Source organism: Platalea leucorodia (genome assembly GCF_965183815.1).
Source record: "Platalea leucorodia genome assembly, chromosome: 8".
Lineage (NCBI taxonomy): Eukaryota > Metazoa > Chordata > Aves > Pelecaniformes > Threskiornithidae > Platalea > Platalea leucorodia.
In genome coordinates, this window is record NC_138830.1 from 27785612 (window position 1) to 27804496 (window position 18885).

The following is an 18885-nucleotide window of genomic DNA, read 5'->3' on the forward strand; positions in this document are numbered from 1 at the left end:
CATCATCATCAGAGCAGTCACCTGAAGCCTGCGACAGCTTGAGACGCTCTCACCCAGATCGATACTGGTTTTCATTCAATACAAAAGGGAACCTGTACTCGGTTACCAAGAATTGATCATAACCTCCTCCAGAAATTTGTATGCATACTTCAGGCTTTAGAAGGAATGAAATTTTTTTTTATAGTCAAAGACACATAAAGGTAAAGTCACATCACACAACGTACCAAATGCAATGAGCTAGACACCCCTCAAAGGCAGAGTCAACTTGGTACTATAAGGAACCTTCTAACTCTAGAACCCAGGCCACTGACATCAAAAACTAACCGACAGAAGTTTCAGCAACCAAGACTGACATTTTTCAACACCACAAAGAACCTACCCACCTAGAGGGGAAAAAAAAAAAAACCAACCAAACAAACAAAAACAAAACACACAAAAAAAACCAAAAAAAACAAAAAAAAACCCACCAGCCTCTGGACTTCACAATGAAGACAAAAGTATGTTACATTTAATTTGCATTATTCGTGAGAATTTTTTTGTGGTGTGAAAATGATGCAATAAGAAATTAAATTACTCTAGAGGAATGGGCTTTGACTGGAGCAGCAGTAAGGATCAAACACATCAATTCAAAGCAAAATATTAAGATGTCGGTATGTCCAGATGAAATATTACTAATGTAAGCATTAAGACCACAAATGGGAGAAATATTGGAGATGCTGCTATAAAAACAGGCAAATTTAACAAACAGGTCTGCCTTCACATGTACAAAGACTATTAAATTGAAGTTCTTAGTACAAATTATTTAGCATTTACTATACTGTGATCCTCTAATGATGTATCTGCTGCTACATAAAAGATTATCTCCCTTAAGAAAATAAAGAACTAATCTCATACATTAGCAGCTACAAGGTAACTGACAGCTTCTCACAAGAAAATAAACTGCCTATTATGAGATACATTGATTTAAAAAAAGACAGTTGTTTCTATAATGAAATTAAAATATCACATTCAAGTCTATAGAGGGTAATTATCCCAGTACAACTTGTTGAATGCTTAAAAAGAACACGATAACCTCAGAGATAATCCTCCAAATTTACCAAATAATACAAGAGTTTTGTCTTGGTTTGCCACTATCAAAGCAGAACAGTCTTCCACTTTAATAAACTCCTAAAGACCAACATCTTAAAAGAAATTAGGACCAGTAACTAATTGATCTGTCTGACCATCCTCTAAAAGCAATTGGCAAATTTATTTCTCTAATAGTGAACAATGTATTTCAGGTACCAGAGCAGCGATTTGTAAAACTGATCCAAAAAAACCTCCCCAAACAAACTGTTTCAAAGACATTGCAAAGAACAGTGAAGCATGAAGAGAAGATAACCTTCCCAACTCACATGTTAAAATCTTCATGCGTGTAAGAACCACAAGACATAGATCACACACATCTGTAAAACTGAAAGGAACAAATTCAGGAGCAGCTCCCATACCGGAGAGGGCAACCACCTCTTATGGGCTCCCTACAGAAAGGGCTGAACTGGGGGTGCAGCTGGATCTCAGGTCAAAATGCTTTTACTCCATTGACATTCTGTCTTTCACACTAGTAGCAAGGGTGTCTACTCACAGCCCCGTGCGTGCTCTCTGGCTGTCCCTCTATCTCTTGCAAAAATTCTCTGATAAAAATCCAGACGGTCGCTGTTTTTCCCCTCTTGAAATGACTCAAGTCCTTCCTTTGTTATGTTGCCAACTACACAATGAGCCTGATAAGACAAGTACCTAAGCATAAAACTTTCTGCCCCCTTTGCCTCCTTGTTGCTTCCCCACCTCTAACCTTAATGAGCAGAACTTACCCAACAGACACATAACTGACAAAGCAGGGCAAGTTCTCCCCGCTTTTGTTCGCTGTGCTATCTTCTGCCTCACTTGCTTGTTTCAAGGGACTGTGACAGCCCATCTGTAGAGAGATTACTTTTCCCCCTATTCTGTACACAGCCTGCATAACATTGCTTTCAGAAAATAAAAGAAATAAATCTATCAGTGAGCATGCATGTATGTACACATGCATGTTGAAACACTTCCCATATTCACACACCACAATGCAGAATTATCAGCCAAGATCCCAGGCACAAAACACTCATTTCTTTACACTGCTTGAGCCAGAGAAGCCATGAAATTCGGTGGACAGAGACCACAGATCTCAGCCAGTCTCCTCTTACCTGGGATCATGGCATTCACAGACCGGAGCTGGATCACGGTTGCTAAGAGGTAAATAATTAAAGAACTCTCGGAGATTAAGCAAAGCATCTATGTCGTTCTCAAAGGCTCTGTGCGCAACTCCTGGAAAGAAACAGTTAAGCAGTTATTGAAATTATTTTGCAAAGTTTCATTTTCACGTATGTACCAATAAAGATACAAAGAAGTAAAAGCAAGAATTTTTAAACCCAAGCTATTAACAATCAGGAGTTTTAAGCCACCAAATTTGACCAACTAAAAATATCTAGAAAATGTGTGGCTGTATCAGACTTCCTCCTTAAGAGATCTGGATTGTTGATCTCACATTTAAAATAATGTAAACTGGTGTATCAGCTGTCACAGACCTAGCTGGATCCCAGCCTTCTGGAATTCAATCCAGGTTACGGTGCTACACTCAAGCTTTGGACTACAAGTTCTTTTATAAATGCTGGACCTGAGCAGTGTCTGTGTGTGTGGTTTTGGTTCATCACCAGTTCAGTTCAGATAGAATTTGAGATTCCACAGTCACTTTGAGCCTCAAGAAGATTCATGAGTCACCAAGTCTTCCCAGAGGGGAAAAGAAAAAAGCGCTTAATCTTACACTGCCACTCAGTTATAGTTAAGAAGTTCAATCAATCATGTTAGCAAGCAAACAAGGGATTGTTAAGAATCTTTCAACCCATGCAAATTTCTGGACAACAAACAGACAACGTTACACCACCCCAAGCCTGCTTTGCTAAGCCCTGCCCTCCAACAACCTTCCCACTTCTAGAATCTTTTGTGGATTTGCCACTTCCTCTTCCAAATCCCAGAACTCTCCCACACTCCCACTTTTCCTGTTTTGTTTTCCATTACTAAAAAGAACCAGCAAGAGAGCCCTACGCAGAGTAAGACCCTGTGCTTAAGTAGAGTTTTATCACTTAGACTCACGAGTACAAAAATCTGTATTAGACAATCAGCTCTTTAGCTAGAACAACTATGTCATTTACTTTGAAAAATGATGAATATGTTAAGTAAACTACGCAGCTCTCACCAGATACAGCAGTGTGCGTCTTCGCACCCCCAAGCTGCTCTTGGGTGACATCTTCATTGGTAACAGACTTAACTACATCCGGGCCAGTGATGAATAGATAGGATGTATCCTGAGGGAGGGAAAAAAAGCAAAAACACATAGTAAATGCTAGACCCAGACTGCAAAAGCACCTAAGGAAAAGCCACAGTCTCTAGAGACTTTCCCCAAAACAAGAAAACAGTAGAAGTTAGGGACAAAGTTCTTAAAAATCCTTAATGCATTATATTTAAAAGCCACAGAAAATGCAATTATCCACAAGTTATTTGGGAAAGTTTTTCTTGACTTTTCATGAAAAATAAGCTTAATGCAAAGCAGAAGACCATCTCAAAAAAAAAAAAAAAAAAACACAAAAAAAAACCTTCATGTGGGGTCAGTTTGTGTCTGATCAACGTTACCAGCAGCAGGTCAGGATATACTCCACCCTTACCTTCACCATGAATGTGAAATCGGTTAAAGCAGGTGAATACACAGCTCCACCAGCACAAGGACCCATAATGAGGGAGATCTGTGGAACTACCCCAGAACACAGAACATTTCTCTGCAATAGAACAGACAGATATCTAGTTTTACCAAAAAAGTGCATCTTTAAGTCCGTCCACAGATTCTGCAAGAATTCACAATCACAGACAGGAGAGGACAGCTTGCTTTATTTACTGGAAGACAAATATCTGGACAGAATGTCTTGACGCAAATAGAAGCAGAATAATTTCATTGCTACTGTCTTGCTTCTTTCTGTTCCCATACATTTGATTTCATATACCATGCAACGACTGCAATGGAAGATGGAATGTGCGACCTCAACAGATGCTGCAGGGGCAAAAACTTCACTGAGCCTGGAGTGGTAAGAAGTGTATGACCTGAAATTTAAACATATAGGTATGCTATCGCTCAGAGGTAGAAGTAAGCTTTACTAACCAGCTGTGGCAGAGATTCTTTTAAAATCAGATTCCTGCACTGGCTTGAGTTTTACACAATGGTGAATTACTGCTGTCCAACAATATAGATGGCATGTTGTCCAAAAAGATGTTTACGTTGCTCATTGCTCAACTGGATTACAACTGACTTCTGTAACTGTTCAACTGCATCATCCCAGATTGCATTAATCCAAAAGGTTGTTAGCATCTAACCTGTCATCCCACCTGCTTGCATTCCCACTGAAAGCACAATCATGTTTATGTTCTGCACACTTACTTTAAAACTGTGTGTTTTGTAGGCATATAAAATAATGTCGTCTCGGGGGGGGGGGGGGGGGGGGGGAAGATCAGTAGTGTGTCTAGATGAAAAGTTCTTGCATTAGCCACAAAAATATTGTAGAAATATAAAACTTTCACCAGTCCAATCAGTACTGGGTGTCCCTAAACAGTAAGGTTAACAGGTTCCATTGTACTGCATACTGTTCTTTGAATAGAAACCTCTGATTTGCATCTTCTTTTCTTTTTTTTTTTTTTTTTTTTTTTCCCCCCTCAAACCTTATTTTCCCCACTGACCTACCATCTGGACAGGACAGGCACTTGGTGCTTCTGATCTGAGTTTCTCAAGTTTTCTTCAAGTGCACAGTGTCTGATTTACTTTAAGTCCCTCTTTCTGCAGTGGAAATCTTTCACTTTTTATCAGCCCTATTGAAAACAAATCTGCTGTGTGAAATTCTCAACACGTCTGTATTTCAGAGGAGACGTGGGGACAGCTGGTGGTGGATCACAACCATCAGTCACCTAACAAAACACCCTCTGAACTACAGCATGCCCACCTGTCTCAGACAAACAGATAAACACTCAAGAGAAATTATATCCCAACACTGGCAATCTATACATTAGTGTGAATCAGAAAGTTAACTGAAAGAAAACCCTAAAACAACTGTTTAAGTAAATTGCCTATTCTTTCATTCTTATGACAAAGCTCGCTATATAGCGCAACTCCTACAGAGCTTTTCATTGGACCAGTGTTTTACAAGGCTCAGCATTACCCTTGTTTAACAGATGCGTAAATGGAACTAAGAGGTACAGTAATCTGCCCAAAGCCAAGAAGAGAACCAAGAGGACAGTTCAGGTCTCACAAGCCCTCATGTATGCTGCTTTATCCACCAGGTAACACTGGCTCAAACAGGATGACGATAACCTAAAAGTTTACTTACAAACACCAACTTAAGTAAAGAAAGACTTTGTCCATCTTTGTGGATGCCAAGCTTCCTGGTCATCCAGCAGCCTACTTACCAAAAATATATCTGCATAGCCAGCCAGGGACTCCACTCCCTCCTGGATACGGGCTCCTCCAGAGTCATTCAGCCCAATCACGGGTGCTCCAACCATGGCAGCTTGATCCATGACCTGGTGATGAATACAAACTCCTCATTATTGACCTAGTTAAGCTAAAATCCCAAAGCAACCAACCCCCAAAATGTACATCCCTTAGAAAAAAATCTGTACATGCCAGAATTTGAACTGCCTACATAGTGCTCAGCTTCTCCTTTATTTGTATTAACTATCACAGTCATTAACTGCTTACTGGGCTATCACATGTTTTGACTCATTCAGACCGGGGACTAAAAGATACACATTTAATCCCTCTCATGACCTTTAATATTTATCTGCCTTACTAGCTGTGCATCTCCATACTCACACTGCATTATCCAAACCCTGTGCCAAGTCACACAACCACAGGAGTTTGGACCAGAGAGGTCCAATCTATCTCTGTTCATAAGAGGTCTCAACTGCACCTTAAACACTCCCTCATATATGTCTAATCTGATCGTAAAAGTCTATTGCAGTGGTGATTCTGTAATCTCCCTAAGCAGTATATTCTAAAGCTTGATTATCCTTCCTAGAAGTTCTTTGAGAAGACTAAGCTAAATCTTTCCTCCAGAAATTTAGAAACATTACTTCTTTCCTGATATATAGTAGACGGGGAGAGCAATTAACTATTTCTTTGCCTCTGCCTTCATAAACATTCAGGTACCTCAAATCTCCCTTCAGTCTTCATATTTCCCTTCATGTCTCTAGACTAAGCACCATCAATTCAGTCACGCCATTCTTTCTACATCCTACTTACTAGCCCTCTGATCATTTTGGTTACTTGCCTCAAGATCATATGCAATACTCCAGCAGAGGCTTAAGTGGGAGGATTGAATTCCTTACATTCCTCACATAAAATATTCCTGCTTATTAGATCCCAGTAAAACATTCGCCGTTCTCAGAACACTACAGCACTGGCATATTACGTTAAGATCTGCTTTAACATTAAGATCTGCTTTAGCTCCTAAATAGTTTTCTGTAAAACTACACATTGTCAGTCAATCCCCATTTTGAATTTCAAAGTTACTTTTCCCTGCCTGGTATTAGCCCTTTCAATCACTGTTACAGAATTATATCTTATTTCAGACAACCTTTAAATTATTAAGATTTTTAAAACTTCAGTCCTGTCTTTCAGAGCGCTTGCAGCATCAGTCTTGAATTTTATATTGCCTAGAAACACAGTAAGCATACTCAGTCCCATCCAAATCAATAGTATCCCAGCAGTACCAAAATTCCAGCCTGAACGTGAATCAGTGATAACTCTCTCTGTAGAGTTCTAAAGCGGCTTTGCTCCTACTTGCAGCCATTCAATGTAAAACAGGGGTTCTTCATGCTTTGTGCCTGGACATCCATTTAAAATTTGAAATATCCCTGTGGCAAACATGCAGAATGACTTTACAATTTAAATACAATCCCACATTTAAAAACCATCTGTGTGGATTGCAAACAAAGGCTCTGTGACCCATGAGTGGCCTCATTTGCTTATGTGAATGTTACATGAGGCATTATCAAATGCCTTATTAAAAAGGAGTTGAGTTGACATTTATTGCTTCTTCCCAGAAGGCCTGTCATCCTAGGAGGATAGGTTAGCGAAACAATCTCACTGACACATTTTGCTATTTTCCAGGGTCTTATATATGGAATAATTATTTATTTCAAGGCTTTTCCAGACACTGAGGTTCTTCCTAAAACACACATCAATATGCACATTCAGACTGCTGAAAATGCGTTCATATATTTAAGACCAGACATTTTTTTGCCATACCAGTGTTTGTAGGGAACATTTCAGGATTCCTTCTCAAGAACACTTTTCTTCATCTCATGGACTCAACAATTGTCTTGAAACATGACATCATAGATGCACACATAGGCTTTAAAAAGTGTTCCCCACCACAAGTGGGCACATACTATTCTCAAAGGAGCCACACTGAATCTCTACCGCTTCAGGGGAACCATTACAGGCATTCAATGTGGTCTGAAAGGCCACAAGGCTCTTCTGCAAAACAGGCAATCTGTAGCCCAGACCTACCTAGCTTGGAGCTCTGCTGCAAGAGGCCGAATCTTGCTACCTCTCTGCAACTCCAGGACAAAATCCCAAATGGGAAATGATTACCACCAAAGGGGCAGATCTCCAGGGAAGTCCAGCTAAGGGAAAGCAACTTCACTTCCATGTTCCGTGACATTTTACATCCCTTAAGCCACCAATAAGGTTTGCAGGAGCCAAGTTCACCTCTCTTAGAACAGCTTTCTGCTTCCCAGAATTCAGCCCAATAAGAACAACTAAGAGAAGTGCGACAGATACCGCACTACCCAGCCAGTCTTTTTTTGAGCTCTCCACTGCCCAGGCTGCAGCCTCAAAGACTCTGAGCCCCAAAGCAACTGATGCATCCTGAGCCTTCAAACTTTGGAGCCTACCACTGACATTGATGCCAACCAAGAACAGTACCGACTAGGAAGGACTCACATTTTTCCTAGTTCGGCTACCAGCAGTCCCCCTGCTTCTTTAGAAACAAGAGATCAAAAAAACACAAACAAACAAAACAAAAAAAACCAACAACAAACAAACAAAAAAACAAACAACAAAAAACAAAAACAAACAAACAAAAAAAAAAAAGTAGAAAGCATCCCAATATTCCAGTACCGTTACATCCCTCCCCAACACAAAGAGACACTGCATAGCTCCAATGTGAAAGGGTAATATCAAGTCTTTCCCAATATCAAGACTTGGTAAAACCAAGTAGTTATTATCCAGCCCAAAGTCTTCGTGTTTTCTAGTTTTATACCTTCTCACTGCTGAGGAGCCTATGCCAAAAAGTAGTTATTTCCATCAGGAGAAAAGGCCTTGCACACCAGAAACCTTGTTTCTGATTCCGAGAAAATTCAGGAAGTTTTCACCAGCCCACACCACTGAACACACATGCATGAAACAGTTCTTGTCCTCCCCACCCCAGGGATCCAAACACCAGCTTTTCCAGTGAAACAAGCAGACAAATGAGAATAAATAGCCACAAGTGCCTGATAACAGAAGCTCTGAGTATCAAGTTGACCTCCAAATTGTAAAACCGTTTATCTTCAGAATGTTTACTTGTTACATTTGTTTTTTATAAATATTACACACTTCCACATAGCGCTGCTTGTAGGAAAAAGTTTCTCCCAAGTCATTTCACATTTCTCCAGTAGGCAATGGCTAGTTAATTTATATTTGTACTTTGCAAGTCTCTCTTGTCTTTTGTAGCACAGCAGAAAAGGCAATTTAATTTAAACAAAAGTATGTATTACTTGGAAAAGCTCTCTTATACTTGAAAAGCTTCCAAAGGGTACCTCTCTGCTCACCTCTGCTTTCACATCTTAACTGACATGAACGGGCAGGCATGTTCAGGTTGCCATGACATACACCAGAGTCCACTAAAGTCAGTCACAAATCATTTTCTCCGAAGTCATTAACAGAACAGACTGAAAAAAAAAGGATGCTGACAATTTTTTGTTTTATTTTCTCCTGTGAAATATTACCTTGCAGATCTTCTGGGCATGAGCTCCAGATAAACTACCTCCAAATACAGTAAAATCCTGGAGGGAAAACAAATTTTCAGGTTAGGGAAAGAATCATTTCAGTAAAATGTTGTAAAATGTTGCAAGTAAACAGTATAATCCTACAATGCTCCGTATTCGGTATGCTGCTCCAGAACAACCTGACTCCCTTAGTGCAGCCTGCAGATCAATCCTGTTCAATGCAAGCCTTCTTTACAAGTAAAAAGATCTTTTATATGCATTTGCCAGTGGATTCTGTGTTAAAATCACAAACTTACTATGTCACATTTGCCCCCCCCCCCTTCTCTCTTTCTACAAATGTATGTTCCTCTTTCACACACGCTATCAACACTGGAGTAGCCTTGAGAAATTTCCCGTGAGGAGGGTCCCACTGCAAGGGGCAGCAGTAAGATATGCCTGCAAACAGGCAGAAATAAAAAACTGAAAATACACCATTGTTCTATATTCATGAGTTATGCTCCAAGAGTTGATTATTCTTTTATGGGTGCTGTAAGGACTATGTCAGCCAAAACTGACTGTTGGTGCTACCCCTGGGCCTAAGCAGTAAGATCTTGAACAAGCAACACGAGGCCCTGGGACTAATCCAGAAGAGAAAGGGGTTATTGACACCTACTGGCACCACTAGAGCCCAGAGCCAACTTCTGATGAGCTTCACTGATGCATTCCCACTGAGTCTTACTCTCAAATAAGTCCTAAAAACTGTGTGCACAGGGAACAGCATGACTATGAGCAGCAGTATATATATATATATATATATATATATATAAAAATATATATATATATATTTTTAAAAAAGAGGTGTAACATGAAGGTGCACATTTAAATTATTTTAATACAAAAACATTTAAATTATTTTAATATAATATATGTGCTCTTCTAAAATTAAGGTCTGTGTTCAGCTCCTATCTTATGTTCAGGCCCACATAACCGTGCCCTTCCTTGGAAGGACTACATATCCAAGACAAAAAAGGCAGGGTGTACGACTTGCTCCAAGGTCACACAGCAACAATCATTTTAGCAATGATAGCAAATTGAACAAAGGCTACTTTGTGGCCCAGAACAGAGAAGCAGTTACCAATGATCTGAAAGAAAGCCTTTCTTTCACTGTATTAAGACTAATCAAGATAAATCTCTACCTATGGTGTTTCCTCTAAAATATTTTTATTTTAATACAAAAATTGTATTTTAACATAAAAAAGTATATTTTATCTATCTATTTATATGCTATCTATCACAATCCCTTCAACTAATCAGAGAGTTCGAATCTGAGAAACAATTCAAGGTTGCTCAAGTGCCCTCTACCATGAATTTCACTCATTGCAATTCCAGTTGACATCTCCAGCAAACAGCCCCCATTCTGCAGCATGAAACCCAGAAGATGGTTCTCAGGGCTCACAAAGCCCTCCACTGACACTTGCAGGTCTCCACACGCCTGCAGCAGCTCATCCACACACATCCAACTGCAGGGACCGAGTCAAAGCTTGCAACTGGATTAAGTGCTCAGTGACTTCTCCATTACTTTACTTCTTGGTTATCAAAAATGTGGTTTTGGGGGACTTCTCCAGTCTCTCAGCATATCAGTATCCAATGATAATATAATACTGAAGTGCTCAGTGACTTCTCCATTACTTTACTTCTTGGTTATCAAAAATGTGGTTTTGGGGGACTTCTCCAGTCTCTCAGCATATCAGTATCCAATGATAATATAATACTGAAGTAATAACAGTTTGTTTTTTCAAAATATTCCCACTGTCTCTGCACTCTTCACTCTTTTCATCTCACCCTTGTCACAACTGCATCTATCACCCAACAAAGTTTTTAGAAATGCTTTTTTGCTGGTTCTTGTCTGAAGGTGCCCTGCTTCCTCCCACAGGATGTTATGCCCATCTTACGCTTACTGGTAGAAGGTACACAGGTACATTACTACATGGCCACACTGAACTACTGTGAATTTATTTCAAAGAACAAGTTCATGCAGTTTAAAAAACAACAAGCAAAACCATACCTGACTGAAAACATAAGCCAGTCTCCCATTAATCCGTCCACGGCCAGTCACCACACTGTCTCCAGGATACTGCATTAAAAAACAAACAAATTCATTAAAAATAATAATTTTAAAAAATCAAAGCAGCAATGATGTCCACTAAAAAACCCACAAACTTATACTAAGTCGAGGCAAAGTTTGATTCTCTGAGAGGACTGGTCTTTCACGATTGCAGTGGGGGCTCCACAAAGATTTCCCCCAGCCCTGGAAAGGAAAATTAGAGGTAATATCACATATTTGTTGTGTATTAGTGTAAAGATTAGTGAATTTTGCAGTTTCCCTTCAAATTTCAGCACATCTGGAGCCAATCATGCAAATCAGCAAATCATGTCCTTAGAGACAGGATGTACCTTTTATTAGGACCACCTGATGTTTTTGAAAGAATGGACACAGCACACAAACCTTTCTTGAGGTGTTGATACAGGGAAAAAAAAACAACCCTGGAGAGGTCAAAAAATATAATTACAGCCACCTCAAATACTTCAACTTGACCTGTCCCATTTTTCACCCTGTAAATAAGGGAAGAAGAAAGAGCTGGAAGAGGAAATGGAGCCTGTGAATCTTAAAATCTGCTTATCTATGTTGTCTCACTTTTTAGTAAAGGAAATAATATCTAGAAGTCTTTCAAGACAACAGTAGAAAAGGAGCTTTACTGGGCTGTCATAAAGGAATTCCAGGCACTTAAATGCTTTTTGCTGTTTGGTATTTTAAAAAAAAAAAAAAAAAAAAAAAAAGAGATATCGTGCAGGGCCCCCTCTAAGAGCCATTTATGCTCAAGGTGATCTGTTCTCAGGAAGGTCATACCACTCTAGGGACTTTTCTCAGGCTGCACAGACAGCACTGCTACCAACTCATGGTTCTTGGCATACAGAACAGCAGGAAACACACCTGTAGTTCCAGCCACTGTCTCACACAGATGACTCCTAAAAGCCCAAGCAGCCTGCAGAGTGTCCTGTTTGTGAGTACAAGTCTTACCCTACCTTCAGAAAGTTCCAGGAACTCAGAGAAATTCAATGCTAAGCTAATATTCCAGCTCACTGGCCACAGTTAGGTCATCTGTTGTGAAACTGTGCTCTGTAAACACAATCTGCAGCTCACTGAAAGGTGAATTCTGAAGGACAAGGAAAAAATTAACCCCCTTGTCACTCTCAGGACTTTGCTGCTCCTCATATCTTCAGAAACAGCACTTTGTCGTCAGCACTGTGGGATGCAGCGTTGAGCAGCATGATGAGAGGCAACACAGTAGTTATTTGAGTTTGCTGGGGAACAGAGTAAAAAATTACTTAGAGAAGAAAAGATGTTTGCTCCTACACTGATTGAGAGGGGAGAAGGTCTAACACGACATCCTTCCCAGCACCAAGTCCCATCACTCTCCTGGCTACCAGAATGAAAACAAATCCTTCACCGTTGCCGGTTCATGGTGGAAGCCTGCTGATCCCTTCCTCATCCGTAGGATGCAGCCCTGCAACTTGAAGGACTGAAAACTGATGAACTGATTTAATAACCGTATAAACAGAAGTTGCAGTTGCTGTACGCAGCATGGGGCAGTGGCACATATGGAGCAGCTTCTCACCACACCCCAAACCAGAATACTCCACAGCAAATATAGCCTTTTGCTACAGGAATATTCACATTGAACAGGTGCATCTGCACTAGCCACCTACACATCCCAGCATGTCCGTTGGTCCTTTCTGTACTAAACCACAACAAAATGCTTTAGCAATTTATCAGGCATCAATGTTATGGTGAGAGACTTTGGGGAGCCACAGATTTTTTTCCTCTATGTGATGAACTACATTTACCATGCTGGTTTAGGATACATGGCCATATATCTGAAAACTGCATAAGCAAGCAGATTGCAACTTGCTAACAGACCAGTATGAATGCTTGAATTTCCAAACATATCAGATTTTAAGGCCCTAAAGGATTTTATGACTCTATAGTTTGGCAGGCATAAATATGTATCTGAGTTATTTCATCCTATAACTCTAATGTTACCTGTAAGGAGGCAGAAGTATCTACCCGTATTTGTTCTTCATATCTGACTTGATTGACAAAGTTGTAACAACAAAGCTCTGTAGCCTCCTCTATTATTTAAAAGACAGACCTAAGACAATATCCGGGGAGGTATTTGAACAAAACAGGTGACCTTATAAAAAAGGTATCAAGTTTAGACAATGTAAAAGTAAATCATGTAAGCTGTTAAATGGAAACCGAGAGCAATAAAAGGAAATTTGCAAAACAAAAAAGAAAGAAAACAAAACAAATAAAAGAAGTTACATGTGAACAGAGGAGCCTGTTTTCAAGGAGCTGGCTGGCTAAACAGCTGAGGACAAAGAAACAAGAGTTGTTATATGAAATAAAAATACCTTATTCTTATCAGAGTCCATCCCAAAGTCAGAACATCTGTGTTCCACAAACATGTCATATTCATCAAAACTGTCAGGGTCCAACAGCAGAAGTATTCGTTCTCTTGCCGTCAGCTTTCCCTGAAACGAAGCAACAATTAATATAGCCATTAGGTGGTTCTGGCTCTGTTTACTGACCACCAGCGGATGTAGTTTAATCAAACATAACCTCACTTGATCTGCTGCATTTGGCCCATTAAGCAACTGCATGCCCCCAAAGCTGGAAATAGCCTATATAGTGATTATCCTCCTTAAAAACAAACATAATGCAAGCCAGACTTTGAAAATAAGGCCAACTATTGGAACAGCACTACCATAAGATCAAGGAAACTATCTCAGAGTCTTTTCAACAAGATATAATAGCATCACAGCTATTTTTGCCTACACATTTAAATGCCGCTATTAAGGCCTTTGTTCTATTCTTAAACATGGAACCCTTCCACAGCTAAATGAGTCCTTACCAACAGTTCAAGGCTCAATTCACCACGCTCGATATTTGGCTGCAGCAAATCAGAGGAAAAAGGAAATATGACAGCCTACAAGGATTTTCTGAAAAAATCCTTTTGTTCCTTTTTTCTGTTGGACACTGGTATAGGCAAAAGCAGAGTAAGGGCCAAGAACATAACCAATTGACCAGATATGCATATCCCTTGCTCAGTACTGATAATGCCATGCAGTAATAAATGACTGCAAAGTTCTTTTTATCTTAACCTTCCAAACAAATTTGTTATTTCCAACACAGGTAAGCATCTGTCTACAAAGGTCAGGACACCTCTCTTGTCTTCATAAGGGGATAGTGTGACCCTACCTCAACATGATGTTAAAACACAGTTCGGCTTCTCTACAAAACTTCTGACCAGCAGGTCAAAAAGTTCACGAAAAATCAACAAGTGCAGGAAAGACTAATGTAAGCCATAGATTTAATTTATATAAAACATAACATAAGCTGCTTGGGGCCCCCAGACATGCAGATATGGTTGCATATTGATATGTCAGTGTCCTAAATGTACCTCAGTGAGCCTGTAACTCTTTTCAGATGGTGTATAACTGGGGGAGGTAAGCTGCTGACGGGCGAACTGATCATTCATGTAGTCTTCATGTGAACGGCTATTACTATCTCCTTGATGCGTACAAGTCATCGTGGTACCGCTAGGTACTAAACTTCAGGCACTAAACTTAAAAGACATCCCAGCACAAAACAATAAATAGGGAAACTATGTTGTCGCCCCCCTCAGCATTGCCTAAATTCTGAACAATAGAGGCAAGAGACGAAAAATCCAGCTGCTGTCATCCTTCCCATTTGTCTTTTCCTCCGCCTTATTTCCACTCTCCTAGCTCTCTGCTCTCCGAGAGCAGAGAGACCAGCTCAGATTTCCAACAGCAGTGTAAAAGACGAAGCTGTGCTGGATGGCATGCCTCCAAGCCCAGTGCAGTGTTAAGCAACCTAAAACTTACCATCACACGACAGGCAGAAGTTGCAACTTTTGCCTATGCTACCCCTCGTACACACGCATTACAGCCAACCTGGTGACAAAGCTGAGGTAAATCAATTACTCTTTTTCCTGCCCGGCGCAACAGGTAGCGCAGTCTCTAACGCCGCTTCAGTAAAGCTCCCCCGCAAAAGGGCCTCTGCAGCTGAAGCGCAAAGCCGCCCCGGGCTGCCAGCACTCCCGGGGTTTCCGCCTCCGACGGCGGGAGCTGCCTACCCTGCCCACGGCGGGGCCGGGGCCGCGGTCCGGGCGCCGCTGGGACCACCGCCCGCCGGGCCTGTCGCGAAGCGGACGCGCCCCGTTACGGAGCGGGGCGGCGGGCCGGCCGGGCCGGTGCCCCGCCGCGGGGACAGCGGGGAGGGGGCTCACCCGCTTGTGCTGCGCGTCGATGCGGCCCCGGCCGCCGCCGAGCAGCGCGGCGCGGCGCTTCTCCTCGATGCGCTCGGGCACGGAGGGCGGGCGGCCGCCCGAGGCGGCCCGGCACAGCGCCCTCCCCGCCGCCCGCCGCAGCAGGCGCAGCGCCGCCATCTCGCCCGCCAGCCGGCAACGGCGGCAACGGCGCCTGCGCGCGGCCCGGGCCCGCAGCCGCCGAGCGAGGCGGCGCTGAGCGCCGGCCTCGCTGCCCGCCGCCGCTCGGCTTCGAGGCGACCGCGGCGGGTCTCACGCGGGTGACGGGCCCCCGGGGGCCCGAGAGCACGCTGCCCTCCCGGCCGGGGGGCCCGAGAAGGGGGAGCCGCCGGCGGCTGGCTGGGCGCTGCCGTCCTCGGGCCCTGCGCACAAGCAGGCCTGACGCTGCCGGGGTTCCTCAGCCCAGTTGTTGATCGCTTTTGTCTTTGCGCAGGGAAGCTCCCCGACAGACCGCGGCGAAAACGCATCGGCTCTTCCCAGTCTCGCGTCCTGTTTTGTTGAGATACTGCTTTGGCTTTGGAAAAGGCATTGGGACTTGGGAAAACTTGCATTTCGGTAGGGAGGGCGGCAAGCAAAAGCGTTCAACTCTCGAGATCAGCTGCCCTCTCTTGCTTCTGAGTGCTAGAAAGTATTTGTTATGAAAACACCATCCTTGCGATACACAGGCACCGACTCTCTGCCGCCTCATATTAGCAGGCAGTTTGGCTCTCGTCATAGCACACTTTCATAAGGATGAAGAAAATAAAGACCCCGTAAAAACGGAGTGGATTACAGTCTTTGGGGAATACACATTGCACAGACTAAGTGACCCAGCTGCAGCGTATCTGCAATCCAGAGATGTGATGTCACCAGTTCCCAGGCAGTTCTCTGGTTTGCAGACACAGCCATCTGTATATCAAACCGTTTGTTACCCCTGTAGCCCACCTCAGATGCTGACCACCAAGAGATAACCGGTCAGTTGAAAAGAACTGGAGTAGTGCCAGGTGAACACTGCCTTATGTGTCCATATTCTGAACACGAAGAAGGACATGAGCACGGCCCTGTAGATATCACAAGGGTAAGTCTGAAGAAGAATCTCCAAGAATGGAAATTCTTGGATTACATATCATATACTAGCTGTCATATAATAATTAATTTTGGAAGGGCTCTCAGGCTCCAGTCCAGCCTCCTACTCAGAACAGAGTCAACACTGAATTCATACCAGTTTTCTTAGGGCTTTGTCAGTTGGAAGTCCGCAAGGACAGAGACTGGCGCACCTTTCCCAGTCCCCGTTTCAGTGCTTGACTGGCCTGATGGGGAAACTAATCCCCCTCCCAACCCTTCTATTAAGTAGCAATCTGGCCTGTTTCAGTTTAGGACAACGGTCTCTTGTACTCTGACTATGCACTTCAATAAGGAGAGGTTAGTGAGGAGACAGACAGGCTCTTCAGTACCAGAAAGCAGCCATTAGGGGGGGTCCCCAAAGTCTTCTCTTCTCCAGGCTAACAAAGATAAAGGCAGGTCTCTCAGCCTCTTCTCCTGGGGCAAGTGCTCCAGCCCCTCACCATCATGTTATCCCTCCTCACCATGATATCCCAACCCGCATACAACTGTACGGTAAGAGATCATGTCAAAAACCTTGCCCGAGTCAAGATAGACGACATCCACTGCTCTTCCCTCAACCACAAAACTAGTCATCTCATCATTAGAAGGCACTGAGGTTGGTCACACACGATTTACCCTTAGTTAATCTATGCTGGCTATTCCCAATCACCTTTTCCTTCATGTGCCCAAAAAAGGCATCCAAGAAGACTTGGTCCACAGTTTTCCTGAGAGACCAAATTGAGGCTGACTGCCTTACAGTCCCCCAGACCATCCTTCCCATTCTTTTTGTAGATGAATGTAACACCAGCCTTTCCCCAGGCATCAGGGATCTCCCCTAATCCCCATGACCTTTCAAAGATGATCGTGGGCTCACTATGACACCTGCCAGCTCTCTCATCACACTTGGGTCATCCCGTCTGGTCCCCCAGACTGCATGTGTCAAACTTTCTCAGTAACTGCTGACTCAATCGTCCTCCACTACTGGTAGCCCCTCTCCTTGAACCCTGCCCATAGGCACAAAGGCCTGGGGAGATCGTCAGTGAAGACCAAGACAGAGAAGGCACCAAGTACCTCAGCCCACACTCCACCTAACATCTCATAGAATCATAGAATCGTTAAGGTTGGAAAAGACCCTTAAGATCATCAAGTCCAACCGTTAACCTGTCACTGCCAAGTCCACCACTAAACCATGTCCTCAAGCACCACGTCTACCTGTCTTTTAAATACCTCCAGGGATGGAGACTCAACCACTTCCCTGGGCAGCCTGTTCCAATGCTTGACCACCCTTTTGGTGAAGAAGTTTTTCCTAATATCCAACCTAAACTCCCCCTGGCGCAGCTTGAGGCCGTTTCCTCTCGTCCTATCACTTGTTACTTGGGAGAAGAGGCCGACCCCCACCTCGCTACAACCTCCTTTCAGGTAGTTGTAGAGAGCAATAAGGTCTCCCCTCAGCCTCCTCTTCTCCAGACTAAACAACCCCAGCTCCCTCAGCCGCTCCTCATAAGACTTGTGCTCTAGACCCTTCACCAACTTCATTGCCCTTCTCTGGACACGCTCCAGCACCTCCATGTCCTTCTTGTAGCGAGGGGCCCAAAACTGAACACAGTACTCGAGGTGCGGCCTCACCAGTGCTGAGTACAGGGGCACTGTCACCTCCCTGGTCCTGCTGGCCACACTATTCCTGATACAGGCCAGGATGCCATTGGCCCTCTCGGCCACCTGAGCACACTGCTGGCTCATGTTCAGGCAGCTGTCAACCAACACCCCCAACATGAGGCTGTTTCAGCCTGTAACGTTTCCAGCCCCCAGCCAGACTAACTGCAAGATGTTAGCTGCTTTCCTGCCTATCTGCGAGACAGCTGCTCCTCTGCCGCAGCTAAACGGGCACTTGACACTCCCCAGTCAGGCTCAGCCAAAAATCACAAAGCGCACAGGTTCTCACTGATCACAAAATAGCCCAAGTAAGAAACAGACAGCAGGGGATGTTTGAAGCAAAAGCCTCCACTGTCGCTCAGTGGGAAATACTTGTATGCTGCAGGTTAGTTAAGTATCATTCAGGCTGGCTACAATAGCTTCTTCACTAAAAAAAAAAAAAAAAAAAAAAAAGCGAAGAGCAATTCTGCAACTTTAGAAATTAAAATGACCACTATTCAGAACACGGGTCACGTGTGAAAAGGTTAGAAATCTGCATTCTGGGAACAGAGATGTTTCAAAAAGACCCCATCCTGAAAGAGAAAGTTGGCATGCCTCAACAGCATGGCAATGGGAGTTACTAGAAGCAAAAAGGCATTCTTCAAATAGTTGAAGTTCCGCC

At 43.0% G+C, this 18885-nt stretch overlaps 1 protein-coding gene across 1 annotated transcript in view; it reads right to left on the reverse strand.

The window, feature by feature from the left end:
• PCCB (propionyl-CoA carboxylase subunit beta) overlaps nt 1-15608 on the reverse strand; it is a gene marked incomplete at its 5' end in the record, with an annotated part of 28070 nt that extends 12462 nt beyond the window's left edge. Inside the window, 8 exons of the mRNA XM_082319553.1 lie at nt 2214-2334; nt 3263-3371; nt 3729-3839; nt 5512-5625; nt 9100-9156; nt 11144-11212; nt 13552-13671; nt 15450-15608. Coding sequence (XP_082175679.1) covers nt 2214-2334; nt 3263-3371; nt 3729-3839; nt 5512-5625; nt 9100-9156; nt 11144-11212; nt 13552-13671; nt 15450-15608 — 860 coding nt within the window. The remainder of the gene's footprint in view (nt 1-2213; nt 2335-3262; nt 3372-3728; nt 3840-5511; nt 5626-9099; nt 9157-11143; nt 11213-13551; nt 13672-15449) is intronic.
• Nucleotides 15609-18885: the final 3277 nt, after the last annotated feature.